Source organism: Erpetoichthys calabaricus, chromosome 1 (assembly GCF_900747795.2).
Source record: "Erpetoichthys calabaricus chromosome 1, fErpCal1.3, whole genome shotgun sequence".
Taxonomy (NCBI): Eukaryota; Metazoa; Chordata; class Cladistia; order Polypteriformes; family Polypteridae; genus Erpetoichthys; species Erpetoichthys calabaricus.
In genome coordinates, this window is record NC_041394.2 from 112,936,671 (window position 1) to 112,952,374 (window position 15,704).

Here is a 15,704-nt window from a genome sequence, read left to right on the forward strand (position 1 = left end):
CTGAAAAGCAAGACCACTCTACAAATATTAGTTATGGAACACTAATATAAATCTCTTATGTACAGTAGGTTTCATTTTAAATTGCATTATGTTCAGTCTACTAAACTGTATACAGTTACTGAAAATTAACTTCAACCTATTACAAGTAATATTTAGAACATCTGCACCTGATACAGACTAATAACTCTCTGCCTTTTGAGTGAAAATTAAACGGTGCTTTAATGAGAAAAGAAGATCCAGGGTGTTTGTTTTTTAGTCTTAACATGTTACTTCTCCTGTTACTTTTACATCATCACATATCTCAAAAATGGGCAGGATAGCTGGGTCAACAACTTTAAATTGGCCCAATGCAAGCAAAAGTGTTAATCTGCGCAAAGGTGGCCCTTGATAGACTGGTGTTCCTCTCTGCAGGGTTGACTTCTGCCTCCAGCATTCCAAGTTCAGGTTTGGGATTATTGTAATGTACAGGGTATGGGGAACTCAGCATGCAACACTGATCTTTATGAACTTTTGCTGGAATAAGAAGCTGGAGAAATCAATGAATGAATGACAGGGGAAGTCCTGGGATCTCCTTCACTCTTTTTATTTCCCCTAACATAGCCTACTAGCAACACAAAACACATGAAAATGTCCACCATTCAAAGATCCATCCATCCATCCATCCATCCATTATCCAACCCGCTGAATCCGAACACAGGATCACGGGGGTCTGCTGGAGCCAATCCCAGCCAACACAGGGCACAAGGCAGGAACCAATCCCGGGCACGGTGCCAACCCACCGCAGCATTCAAAGATCTGTATTTCAAAATAAAACTGATCTAACTGTACATGCTTAAGATGCATCCCAGGACTAACCAGAGAAATTAGGTGATTGTTCTGGTGTGGCATAACTGACAAATGCAGTATGGAACACTAGCAGACTAGGAGAGCTATTGAGTTTCAATGTAGATTTGGTCATTGTCATCCTGTTACTGGTGAATTAAAAAAGGTTTTAGTGGTTTTAAAGTCTTGATTTTTGCCTTTATATTATTAATGTTTTCTTGTGTCTATTACCTGATTTCTGACAATCAACAACCATTAGTTTTGACATAGCTGTATTAGAAAAAAAAAGCCTGCAGTTTCCTTAAAACGCTCAACCAATAATAAAGCTTATTATGTGTGCGGTTTATATTACACTAGCTGCGTATATTCTTTGCAACAAAAAACAACCCAAAGTCTCCCTAGTAGTTTTACTGTATTCGTGAACTTGGGGAAGCATCAGCTGACTCTTAAGAATTACCCAGGGCAGAGGATGTGGACTCACTTGTGCTTGCTGCCCCACTGGCTTTTGTAAGAAGACATTGGTGATACCATATCTTAGCCATATTGCTGGCACATGAATCCTATTAATATTTGTCTTGAAAAAATACCTCCAGAAGTTCTTAGTGAAAACTTCAAGCCTTGCCCTCCATTGCTGAGGTGTTTCACTTGCATGTTGTTGAGCCGTGCCACTTGCTTCATTTTGACATCGTGTCTCTTCATCTGTGTCGTTAGCACGACATCATTGTTGTGCAGCAATGTTTGCGGCACGCAGGTCTTTCGTAGTGAGAAGTGAGGTGCATGCAGCTTCCGAAAAAATGTAATGTAATGTGCATGCATGCACTATCTTCTGGCTGTGGTTGAGCATGAGCAGAGCAGACTGCTCCAAACACGTACAGGGCTTTCGTTTATATATGTCTAATGGCTTTTTTGTGATCATTTTTCAAGTGTTGCAACAATTGTTGAACCTGCTGTATGCATGTGTGTGTATATGCTGTACAGATGAGTGGGTTTGTGTCGTTCTAATAGCTGCACTCATCATTACCCTTTCCTCTCCCTAGATGACTTTTCTGGCCATTGACCATGAAAATGGTATCATTGCAGTCCCCAAAAGCAAAACTCGTGTTCACATTTTTCTTGATAGTTGTCTTTAACATGTATTACTACCTATTATTGTTAATATTCATGAAAACATCTCATTCCAAAAAGCAATCTATAAAGTTAAGAAAAACATCCTATTACTGTATTCAATGCTGAAGTTATTAAATACTTAGTAATACTATTCTGTTTTATTGTTTCTTCTTTTCTAGGTACATTCTGCATCATATCCCTGTGCACTTGTGTAGCTGGAATCAACTTTGAGCTGTCCCGGTATCCCCGTTACCTTTATGGGCTATCGGATGACATCAGTCATGGCTATGGCTGGTCTATGTTTTGTGCCTGGGGTGGACTTGGACTAACACTCATTGCTGGCTTCTTCTGCACCTTGGCCCCTTCAGTGCAGCCACTTCCTCGTTCAGCCTGCCCCAAATCCCGACCAGAGAATGGAACAGTCTGCTAAAGTCTTCCTTCTTTATTCTGTTCTTGTCTTCAGGCACTGGTTCTGAGCGCTTCTCTGTCTTAACTTATGAAAGGAACAGGGCAACACAGCCAAATTTTTTTAAAACAGCAGCATATCCTGTATTCTTTTTCTTTATTTAAAAACAGTGCAAAATATATTCCAGGAACATTAGAAAGAAAATGAAATCATTAATTTTTGACTAAGTCAAGGACTGTACAGAAATCAAAACCTGAAGATATGCATTTATATAAGTGAAAGGATCTGTCTTGTGCAATGAATTGTTTGTTTTAAAAGACATGGCAACTGTTTCCAAAATTGCAAAACAGAGAGAAGCATATTTGACAAGTCAGTTATCATCTGATGAAGGTCTCGCCAAAGGTAGTACGTGAAATGAAACACAAGGATGTGAAAGAAACAACAGCAAAAGAAGATAAAAAACTAGTTTGTTATCAGCTTATTTTGGGGAGGCTGTGCAAACGTTATCACATATCCATTTGATTATTTACGGTTTGCATGACAAAGGGGGACATGACCCTGCTGTGACTCAAATACAATTAACAAAGAGATATTTAAACAAAAAAGGATCTATGTAAATTGTTGTTGTTTAACTGGATATAAGGGTGCAGTTTAACTGTGAAACTTGCAATGAAGGCTTTAGACTTGGAATAACTCTTCATATTGTAAATCTAGGCATTGGGAGACACACACCATAGAAGAAATTGAGTGAAATCTTGTTCTTATATGGGAGGTATTGTCTTGATAAGGAATACTTTCCTAAAGTCTGAAACACCTTTTATTCTTTCTCACTGGCTAGGCAGAAAAAGTAAGAAAGGACATTTGCTCAATTGTTTCTGTCTTGAAAGTATATGTATAAATGATCAATGGGCTTGTATTATATATATATTGTACAAAAATTATAATAAGGGGGAAGAAAATCAAAGTTCTTTCATGAAAAGGATCATTTTCCAGTGAAATTTCATCTTCCATATACTTTTTGAAAACAGTAGCCTTTTTTTTTTTTTACAGTCTGTTCTATGCGTGTTGGACATCTATGAGTGTGTGTGTACGGTATGATTGCTTGTGTGTATGTCTGTAAACGTATGTATGTGTGTGGGCGTGTATACTTTTACATTCATCTCATTTCCATATTGCTACATGAGTATGGGTGTTTATGATCAAGTTGCTGTAAAAAAGAAAAAAGATGAAAAAAATTAGGAAAAATGTCTCAATTGTAAAAGAAAAAAAATGTAATATTTCCTTGAGGAAATAAAACAGGAACCTAATTGACTTGAAAGCTACAGTATCTTGTTAATACTCTGTTTTTTATCTGAGTCTGAATGGATGCAACAGCAGTACAATATAACACAGACACACACAACCCCACAATGTTCCTGTGCGTCTTTTGATTTCATCAAAACATAACAGACAAACACCACAAATGACAATTCACCCACACTGCAGAATGCCAGGTGTGATACTCGTACCACGACATGGTCTACAGTGGCCCTTTTCTCAATCTGTAATGTAAAAAAACATCTGAAATTCAGCTTTCAGTTCAATTCTATTTATTTTTGTTTGACGCACTTCATTAAGTGTAGACACGGAGCGCTGTGACAAGTTCGCAAATGGATACAGATACAAACTTTATAAATTAGTATTTACATAGTGCATATGCATTATATTTGTGAAAACAGAAAAACAAATTGGTTCAGAATGATTAACATACTGTAAATGGACTCCAGCAATATCTCTCCATTAATTAATTGTTGAACTATGACCAGTTGAAATCTAACTCAGAATTAAAAAAATATATAATAATGTTGCTCATGTATTCTGTCTATTAAAATAATACTGCTTTGTAAAATACTACAAATTTTCCAAAAACTAAAATTTGAACAGGGACCTGAACAATGTTAATTGGCAGCGACAGTTAAGTGATGACTTCTGGTGAAGTAAATACATTTACATAGAGCAGACATTTGTCTTTTAACGTGGAAACTGTTAACAATTTACACAACAGTGCATTGCATGTATGGAATAACATATGGGGAATTTTTTTTTTAATTGTGTACATTTTAAATCTTATGTTTAATAATTAGCATAAAGTGAATTCAATTTGCAAAGATTCTTTAGCCACAGACAAGCTGATAGATCAGTGAACCTGAGCTAACAGACTAAACTAAAGAAGAGCGTCATTAGCCTAACTGGAGAGTAACCTGTGGGAATGGAATCATCTTTCAAATTTAAAAGTCTTGTGCTTTATGTACAATTAGACTCTCTCTATCTTTCTGTCCTCAGTCATTTGTGACACTAGAACAGGTAAACAAAGTCATGATAAATATGAAAACATATCTCTGTATATACATACCGTACCTAATAGAAACGTCAGAAAATTCTGAAGCATCAATTTACTAGTGCATTTAAATTTGACTTCAGCATGTCTCAAAGTGGTTTCTTTTTAGCTGGATCTCCAAATGTTGAATTGGATTAAGGTTAAGGAAGCTCAGGTGGCTGTTGTACTAAAATGAATTGGCTATCATGTTTTTTCTGTTACTCCAGATCATGCTTAGCCTTCTGGCATGCGTTAATATCTGTATTCTTCTGTCCTTTTCAGATTAATTCAGATATTTTATTAAATAGCTAGTAGAAACTTAGCAAGCCTGCAGTTAAAAGCCAGGAGATCTGTGTAAGCAGTAGTGACAAATACCTTACTAGACCTCTTGCCCACAGTCCAGCATAGTACAGCACATTCCAATATAATAAGAAATAGACCTTTTCTTCTTCCACTCCTCTTGACATGCCTTGTTCGCCTCCTCTTAACTCCAACTCCCCAAATGATGCAGACTGGCTACTTTTATACTGGACCTGTGAGACCTGTCACAGCACTGCACCCTGGAAGCACCTCTGGATCAGGTGGTGCAACTATAAAGTAGGGGAGACCTTCCCCTGGCAGTACCCGACGGAAGCCCCTGAGGCACCCAACAGAGGTGTTCTTCTGGACAGCTCCCATGAACTTCTGTGGGAGCCTAAATTGGGGGCAAGCCAGGGGAGTACCAAAACCTGGTCTACTTTTGAACACTTTGTCCGCACGCCCATGAAGCAGTCCCCCATTGTCCTTCCACAGTATTTGCCTCCCTGCTATTTGTGGGTATAGGGTTAATAATCCCAGCATGGATGCCAGTCCACCCCTGCTCTCCGTCACAGTATATATACTCAATAAAATGAATGCTGTGAAATTACATCCATACAGTCCAAAGTGTAACATCCTAAGTGTGTGACTTACAACTGTCAAAATTCTAAACCAAAACAATTACTTAAATAAATGCTGAATAAAAAAATGATAACAATAATAAGAAAAATTATTCTACTAATTTGCTGAGATACCTTAGAGAATTGCCCTGAAGTGCTACCATCACTACTGTTACTCTAATCCCGTTATTATAAATTTTTTAATCTTTTATTGAATTTATTAAAAACATATAACATTCCAATCAAGTCAAAACTTAACAAAGCTAAATTCAAATCAATCCCCACCCATAAGAAAGAGAGGAAGACCAACAGCCAGAGCAAAACTGTTGAGAGTACTAAAGAGAGAAAGGAGTCTTTTCCCCCAATATAAATGCTTATTATAAAATATTATTGATTAGAGCCTGCCAAGTTTTAAAAAAAAAAGTTTTGAACAGATCCTATAAGTGAGAATTTAATTTTTTTCCAATTTCAAATAGTATATAACATCAGCTACCCACTGACTTAGAATAGCAGAGTTAGGATTCTTCCAGTTGAGCAGATAAGTCTACGTGCCAATAGTGAAGTAAAGACAATTACAGTTTGAGTGTCCTTCTCCACTTTAAGCCCATATGGGAGTACACTAAACACAGCTGTTAGTGGAATAGGATAGATTGTGACACCAAGGCTGTCTGAAAGGCTTTTAAAATTTTTTGTCCAGAATGATGTTAATTTGGTACACACCGAAAACATGTGGCCTAGTGAAGCTTCACAATAAAGACCCAGTGTGTGTCCTACAAAAACACCACCAAAAGTAACCTGCATTGAAATGTTCACAACATCCAAGTACTCTCACAAACACAGATCACCAGAAAGAAGTACAAATTTAAGGTAAACTTTATTGTTTGCTGCCATATCAGAACATAAGTTAAACCCTGATTTATCCCAGTGTTGCACAAAGATACTTTTCCCCTGTTTGTATGAATAAGGGCTTAACGGGTAATACATTTAACACAGAATTCCTTATTTAACACTAGTATCTCCGAGAACATGTTTCGGTATTGAAAGAATTAAGCTAGATGTCTCATTCATGACAATATATTAAAAATATGATTTTGTAACATGCTGTTCTGGTCACAATGTTTACTCAGCTGGTTTTTAGGCCATTTTTGACAGTTTCTATTAGCACTACTAATCAAGTTTCTGTTTCTGATAAATTGTGGATATTTGTATGACACTGTCAGGTGTCGTTGTTGCTGGCACTCAGTACTACACCATTCTCAAAGTCAATTAAATCTTTAGTTTTGTCAGTTGTTAGCTAAATTGTATACACGCACAATCCAATCTCTATTTCTTATAAACAGCAATTTCTTAACAGATGATGATGCCACTGATCTCACAGGAAATATTAATGCACCTAATAATATCTTTGCTCATTGTGTCGGTTTACCTCTACACACAAATATATACACACATATGGAGTTGGACTGTAGCTTTTAGACAGCATTCTGTGCAAATTAGCCACCACTATCTCACAGGACTGTGCAGTACGTAAGGAGTGCAATGAATTTGGGTTTGGCTCATAAAGAGAAAAAACTCAATACTCAAATTACAATTGGGGAAAAAGAAACATTTTTACACTAGGGATTTTAAACTAACCAAACAAAAATGAAACAGAAAAAAATATGATTTTCATAAAATAAAGAAAGACTGTTGAAACAGGAGTTAGTTGATTTTCTTGATTACCGTATATACTCGTGGATAAGTTCTCCCGCGAATAAGTCGGGACTTGATTTTATCGTATAATTTCTGGTATTTTATAATGTCAGTCGTATAAGTCGAATGCAGAAAACTCACGGTATTGGTCCAAGAGATTATGATATGCTAATGCCCACCTGGGAGAGTAACCACGGAGGACACTGACTTTTTTTTTTTATGTGGGTGCGACAATATGCTGTATCAGCATGTGCTCCTAACCCTGCTCTCTCTCTCTCTCTCTCTCTTTGTTGTGCCTACATGACCACACGGTAATACAAGAACTATTCCGAAACAACGTTTGCACTGATTTGTGTTTTTTGTATCTCACACCCTCATACACCTTTATCATAAGAGCATCCCTTATCTACAATGGAGCATTTGATCAGATGAAAATATGAAGCTGGTTTAAAATGAAATTTCGTTGAAGTATCAAAAGAAATTGGTAACTGCGCTGCTGCAACAAAATTTGATGTTTCTGAGAACTGAAGTGAGATTAGAGGAGGCAAGAAGATGTAAAATAAAAATTAAGTGTCGCATTTTTGAACGGGTGTATAAGTCTGGGTCTGATTTTATGATCGATTTTTTCGGGTTTCAAGACCCGACTTATATGTGAGTATATACAGTATGTAAATCAGATAACCAAAAGTCACCTTTCTGGACAAATGCTCCAACTGGAAAGAGCTGTGAACTTCAGATAGTAAAAAGAGGGCAATATGAAGTGCATTAACCCTTCCTGAAGCATGTCCAGATGCCACTGACAAACAGGCATAGCTCTCCTATGAACAGCACATTCAAAGCTCACTCAGCTTCTACTGGTGTCTTTGTCTCAGTGGGAGCCTAATAATGGGACTCATTTGTCACTTGCCTGTATTGCAGACAAACACAGTACATGTGTCACTTTTTACCATTTAAGTCAAAGCCCCTTTTTTTAACTGAAATTAGTTAGCTAAACTTCCATGACTGCAATAGAAATAAGCACACATATACAGTATATATACTATTTACTCACCATCTATGTGATAACTTAATAGTATGCATATTTATTTATGAAGATACCAGCTAAGCAGGAAGTGAAAACACATTTAGAATTTCTATTTTAGAATTTACTATTTCAATTTAACGCTATAAAACTATGAAAGTGTGTATTGAATTGATTACAGTAACTCTTTTTTTTTTTATTAAGAAACCACCATATTTAACAAGATTCACTTAATGAAACATTACCATTGGTAAGATTATGATATTCATTTAAAGAAAAAAAATCATAAGTATTTACATAACCGGATTTTTCTTAGTCCTTTAGACTGCAGTGACATTCATTGTGGAAGAATACTTTCACATTGTGCACTGTGTTCCTGTGACTCAGAAATGATGCTCTTCTTGAGCTTAAGTAACACTTTGCTCGATTAATTCCTTTAGGGTAGTGACAGAGGTTAATTAAAGGGTTTAGATCCAAACTCTTCCAGGCCTGTGTTTTGTTTCTAAAAGAAGACCTATTGTAGTACCAGTTCAGAAAGATATTATTGACAGGAACAGTAGATTATTTGAAGTGGAATAAAGAAGAGGCAGTACTCCAATGTTTCAGCTTATTCACTTTGTGCATATACGGTTTCCAGGAGATAGCGGCCAGTTAACATGTTTGGCATTATAGAAGGGAGAGGTTGTGAGAAGTAGTGAGTGCTGAAGGAAAAAGTGACCATAGTCTGATGTGGAAAATGCAGAAGGGACATAACCGCATACTGGTGAGGACCAGCTGTCTTCAAACAATGCTGGTACGCAGGAAAAATGCACAATACTCCAAACAGTAAAATGTAGAAGTGAAACTATGGCCCACTTCAAGTACTAATTTGGTGTCAAAAGTTGTTCTGTGGCTTCACAGTAGGAATATTTGGCATCAATATGTATATACACTGCTCAGAAAATTAAGGGAACACTTAATCATCACAGTTTAACACCAAGTCAGTTAAACTTCATGGATATCAATCTGTCCAGTTAGGATGCATAAGCGATTTTGAATCCACTTCATCTGCTTTGGTGCAAATGAAAGTGACAATAGGTGCACTGGAAAAGCAACAGCAAGACACCCCCCTAAAAGGGAATGGTTTAGCATGTGTTCGCAAGAGACAATTGCTCTCTTCTTATCCTTCCTGATCGATTCTTCTCTAGTTTTGCATTTTCTAATGTTCTTGTCACTACTGTAGCAGGAGGTGATACTTGCAGCCAATTCAGGTTATACAGGTAGTCTAGCACCTCCAGGACAGCACATCCAAACGTGTCGCCGCAAGAAGGTTTGCTGTGTCTCTCAAGAACATGGAGTAGTTGCAGGAGATAGACTTTACACAAGCAGAGCTAGACAGGGCTGTAGAAGGGCATCAACCCAATAGCAGGACTTCTATCTGCTCCTTTATCCTACAAAATGAACACCAGTTGGCTACTGGTGTGCATTTTTCTGACCAATCCATCAGAAACAGACTCCATGAGGGTGTCATGAGGGCCTGACTTCCTGTAATGGGACCTGTACTTGCTGCCCATCACCTTGCAGCTCGATTAGCATTTGCCAAGGAATACCACAAATGGCAGTTCCACCATTGGCACCCCGTTTTCTTCTCAGATGGGAGCAGGTTCACACTGACATGTGAAAGAGTCTGGAAATGCAGTAGTGAATGTTATGCAGCCTGCACCATCATCCATTGTGACCGGTCTAATGGTGGTGGGTCAGTGATGGTCTGGTGAGGCATATCCTTGGAGGGTTGCTAGGCAACTGTACACTAACTGCTGTTAGGTACCAGGATGAAATTGTCAGAGCCACTGTCGGACTTTACACTGGTGCAGAGGGCCCTGGGTTCCTTCTGGTGCAGCACAATGTCCTGCCTCGTGTGGCAAGAGTGTGTAGGTGTTTCCTCGATGATGATGGCATTAATGCAATTGACTGGACTGCATGATTCCCAGACCTGAGTCTAATTGCAATGTTATGCATCAGTGTATCCTATGCCACCAACTAGGAGGTCCCCCAAGACACCATCCACCGTCTCATCAGGGCATGCCTGAATGTTGTTGGGAGTGCATACAGGCACGTGGGGGCCATACACACTACTGAGTACATTATGAGTTGCCGTTATGAAATTCGCACAAGTTGAATCAGCCTGTGATTTCAACATTTAACTTTGATTTTTGGTGTGATGTTGAATGCAACCCTTAATGGGTTGGTGATTTTTGTTTTCCTTGGCCGTTGTAACACCATTTTGTTCTCAGCGAATTACAGTTTTACTTAGTAGATATGTGATTTAAGTGTTCCCTTAATTTTTTTATTATGGAACAGGCCTTAAATTAATAATGTATGGGCAAAGAACAAACACGAGTTTGGGAGAAAATTACAAAATTAACAACAAGCTCTATAAACTGTAGTTATAATCGGTCTCTGATCATTCATTGATTTCTTTTCACTAGAAGAGCAGTTGCCCAACTTTCTGTCACACCAGAGGATAAAGAGTGTAAAGCAACCTTTTTGATTTATTGACCATTCCAACAGGTTAACATTATCTCAACCTCCCTAACTTTCAGCACAGAACAGTTTGTTTGGACAGCATATTGTCAAAAAGAATGAGATCACGTTAGAGCAGATGATTTCTTATTGAGAGTCAGTAAGTTCAAATGCACCAGTATTGCTCAGTCATGATGCATTGCCTTCATTTAAAAAAAAACTACTGAATGTTTTAATTGGGCTTAAATGGGCCAGAACACAGTTCTGTTAAATATTATGGCTTCCACTATAATAACCACTCTCTGAAACCACACTAATAAGACATTGTTGGATTGCTATGTCAGCTTTTATTCTTTTGTTGCAAAAATGTAAGAGAAGAGGCCAGAATATGACTATGTATTTCTGCAGGAATGCCATTGGTCATGCAATGTAATTGTAATGCTGCATATGGGACTGAAGTTGAGGATGAAATCTTGGCAAAAGCAAGTGGAAATATGATTGAAAAAAATCAGATATGTGAACCCCCCCTGAAAGTATGGACAAAATCTCCAAGCAGTTAGAATGCCAGGAGCTTGTGGTCTTGTGACCACTTTCTTGCACCTCACTGACAGTGCAGTACTAAACAGAACAAGAGCAACTGCTGAGGAACCAACACCTGATCTAGGGTTTGGATGCAAACATTGTCTTCTAATTTTAAGTGGAGTTTGCATTGTTTCTCAGTTATCAAAGAATATCAAACTTTGCATGTTCAAACAACCAGAGGCTGTCGGCCTTGTGGAGCCAGTATGAATGATTTGAAGTATATGTTATAAATTCCCCCATTTATATGTAGGGTATGTTATAAACATTGCAGTCAAACCTGCTTAAATCACAATGTGTAATGTCACACTTCACATAATGTCACCAGTTTTTTGTCCTGGCCAGCTTCCATAGGAAATATAAAAATTGAACTCTGCCTAATGTCACAATTTGGTTAATTTCAACAAGTTTATAAGCACCATTGTAAAAAATCTCATAGCATTGCTGCTTGTGCTGTTTATTTCACCAGTTCCAACATCTACATGTAGGCTTCCATAAACAGAACCAGCAGCATATTTCTTATGAAAATTCCTTTATGTATATAGACTTCTCTAATGATAACATTAACTTAACTAACTCATAAGGTCTACCTCTCCTTTCCTAATGACTAGCGAGACATGCATTTTCACTCACCATAAACAAATTATCAATCAAACAATGGGATAACATTGCCTGACCTGTTTTGACTGTCATCAGTTCATTGTGATACCCTCTGACATTGGGTTTGTTTACATACACAAAGAAAACCTTGATAAGGTGAGTAACCTGGTTAAGACAGAAACCTCCATTTAATACGTAAGAACACTACTGGAGTTCTCCGGTGGCAAAACGGTCCAACAGTATTAACCGGCACAGAAAGAGTTAAATGGCATCTTTGACTGGCATGAAAACAAAGACAAGCATGAAACCCATGATAATTTTCTTGTGCTTTATAAATATGTTTAGTCCTTCATGTACTGAGAAGTAAATAACATCCATTGCCTTTTAATACCATCGACCTAAGCAGGGATGATTTGTGCCATGACCATTACCCACTGTATCATTCAATCACACTCTTTGAAAATATCTATAGCAAATAGATGGATGAAAACTAAAATGACTTTTATTTTTATGTTACTGACTGAATGCAGCACACTCGTTTCTTCCTGGCTGCGCAGTTGAGCCCTGCAAAGGACCGGCATACCAGTATGTGTGCTTCTTGCTTTGCACCCAGTGCTGCTGGGATAATAATCACACAGGTATTTTTTCTTCATTAAAATAAGACTGCATTAGGTTGCTCATTACTTTAAAAAGTAGTCAGATTACTTAATATTCGTTACTTTTAACATGTTACCCTACTGCTCCTGAGACTCTGCTGCTGAGCATAGCACTGTACGCTCAACTCATGAACATGGGAAAGGCACTATATAAATAAAATGTATTATTATTATTATTATTATTATTATTATTATTATTTTTATTGTAAACATAAATTTAGTGATGTCTGAAATATTGAGATGGAATTATTTCAACAAGGAGAAGGAATAATGTGATCACCCAAGTATTTGCCTCAGGAAAGTTATTTTGTGGTTGCCCCTACCTTCGGCTGCTGAAAGTGTGTTTGGACTACACTGACTATAAAATCCTTGTAAGAGTATGAGTTTTCACATACTCTTACATACTTTATTACTCATAAAGAAATCTGTGTGTGATAACCTGGTTTCACAAAGAATAATAACCCAGTTTCTCTAACCAGAAGATGGGTATAAATGGCATTTTAGAAAGCAAGTTTTTGCAACTAATCAGGTTAAAGCACATGTAAATGCATGCAGTGTTACCATCTTAAAAAATACATTCAGATAGATTTAAACAATATAAAAAAATGAGAGCTGCACAATCACATGCTTCTTAGGAAAACCTATTGTCCATGAACAGCCTAAATTGAAATAACAACACCTTAAGTTTAGAAACAAATAGATTTGATAATAAAAAGGAAAGACTATGCCGACTACACACACTGCACATCTTGATCTAAAGACTCTGGGGCTGTCTACTAGCAGCACAAACCACCATGCAACCAGCAAACAACTGAAACACAATTTTTACCATACAGTACCTGTTCATTCCATACCAGGACTTGGCACTTCTTTGACACAGGGGCATCATGCTACTGGCTTATGTTCAGTAAAGTGGAAACTTCTTTGTCCACACACACACACACACCCAATGATAAACCTGGGTACACTGCAAGTCCAATGGAGCTAGCACCATCAACAACTAACAGCAACAGGCTTGTTGTAGGCAGGAATGAAGACAATTTCACATTCAACAAAAAACAGGATTGTTCTAGAAAGAAACTACATTTAACATAAGACAGCAAATTGGTAAAAATGATTAAGATGACAAAACCGAGGACTGTTGTAAACATTTTAATAATAAATGAATGTGGGAAGCCTATGACTTATTTTGCACAACATTTGGTAAGGCCACACTATTGAAGAGAACTGTGTGAGATACAGTCTTGGGATACATCAGGACTCATGACGTTCAATTTAAGATTTGGCCTGGTGGGAAGCAGGGTTTATGGGTTTCGCGAGGGAGTATCAAAATGCTAAAATGAAAGTTAGTAATCCTTAGTTATCAGTGTAAGCAGAAAGACACCATAGACAGATCTGATAGTGACATTTTAACTGTGTCAAAACTTGCAAGCGGAAAAAAATAAATTACAGTGGGTTCCTTGTGGCATAGATCTGCTGGATGTGTTTGTAATCACAGAGGTACAACAGATTATATTTGATTTTGTAAAATTGTCTGTTGTGGACACCAGAGGGCACTCCAGCTCCCCAGACACTCAACAGAAACAGGCATAGACAAGAGTCATTTATTTTGAGTAAACTCTTTAAACCAAGCGTTTCCCACCACCACAGACACAAGTACGATAACCATAATAGCATCCTCTTTGTGTTTTCTCTCTCTGTCACTGGTTTCTGCCTCCTCCACTCCTCCTCACAAGCTTTGTCCACCTTCCTCCCAACTCTGGTTCATCCTTGTGAGGTAGGCAACTCCTTTTATCTTCCACCTGAGAGTACTTCCAGTCTTCAGTACACGCAATCTCGAAGTAGGGCTCACCAGGTCCTGCAGCATCCCCTGGCAGCACCCACGAAACCCAACAGGGCTGAGTTGAGAAATTCCATGTTCCATGCTGCTCTGTGGGAATACAAGGCACTTCTGTAACCCAGGGGGACTGCCATCTAACAAGATAATGCCCTATGTACACTTTCTCCCCCTGGTCCTTCCATTAGGAGGGTGTCCCGGCCAGGTAAGTCTGACAGCCATCCCTTACACCATGTAGATCTATAATACATGCAGTCCAATTTAAATATTCTTCAGACATTTACTCAGGCTACAATTATAAATATGTTTGTTGTTGAAGTTCCTTGACTCTACTTATCATCTTATACCCCTGTAGTGTAAATTATATATAAATGTGTGACTATTTCTATTGCTATTAGTAATTGTGTTCTCTGCAACTGCACAAACATCTTCACCATACACCTTGCAACATTCCACAATGTGACCATTCACACATCTTTCATCCTTACCTATTGCAATGGTGCATCCATGGTGTGCATCACTTGATTTGTAGTTGTTATGAATGGTCTAAGTTGCCCATTTTGGATACAAGCTTCATATTTTCTTGCAGTTTTCTAAGCCTTTCTTAAAATTCAGTCTTTGCTTTTATATAAATGACAAGCTCTAATGCATTGCATAAGTTCCCTAAGGTGAGAGAAACATTTTTCTAGTTGCACTACTAGAACTGCCCCCATCCCATTCTATCTAGCAAACCCTACAATTTTTATCCAAACCTGTCAGCTATGTTTGTGACAACATCAGTGACAACTGTGTTAGCATTTTTTGATTTGTAAATTATCTTTCTTAGCCAAAAGCTGACCATTCTCTGTCTTAGGGCTGGATTTCTCACTTCAAGTGATATTTTAAAGGTTGCATGAGCCATCTGACTAGCGGGCATTTTGACATAGGTGTGAGCTTTGCACTAACAGGATGTGACTGGAGATTAATCTTAGTGCTCTGAGGCACCTATAAGGTGCTGTGTGCAAAAGCATATCCAGAGCAATGTCTCTGCAATTTAATTGTTAACAAATAAATGGACACACCAAATTTGGGAATAATATGCCAGACTGTCCAGAAGATATCTCATCACAGGTGGCGCAGTGGTAGTGCTGCTGCTTTGCAGTAGGAGACTGTGGAAGAGTGTGGGTTCGCTTCCCGGTTCCTCCCTGTGTGGATAGCACTTTGAGTACT

General features: G+C 38.0%; 1 protein-coding gene across 1 annotated transcript in view; it reads left to right on the forward strand.

Moving 5' to 3' along the window:
* tmem178bb (transmembrane protein 178Bb) overlaps window positions 1–5,197 on the forward strand; it is a 746,292-nt gene extending 741,095 nt beyond the window's left edge. Inside the window, exon 5 of the mRNA XM_028797376.2 lies at window positions 2,109–5,197. Within this exon, the coding sequence (XP_028653209.2) occupies window positions 2,109–2,359 (251 nt within the window). The 3' untranslated portion in view covers window positions 2,360–5,197. The remainder of the gene's footprint in view (window positions 1–2,108) is intronic.
* The last annotated feature ends 10,507 nt before the right edge of the window (window positions 5,198–15,704 follow it).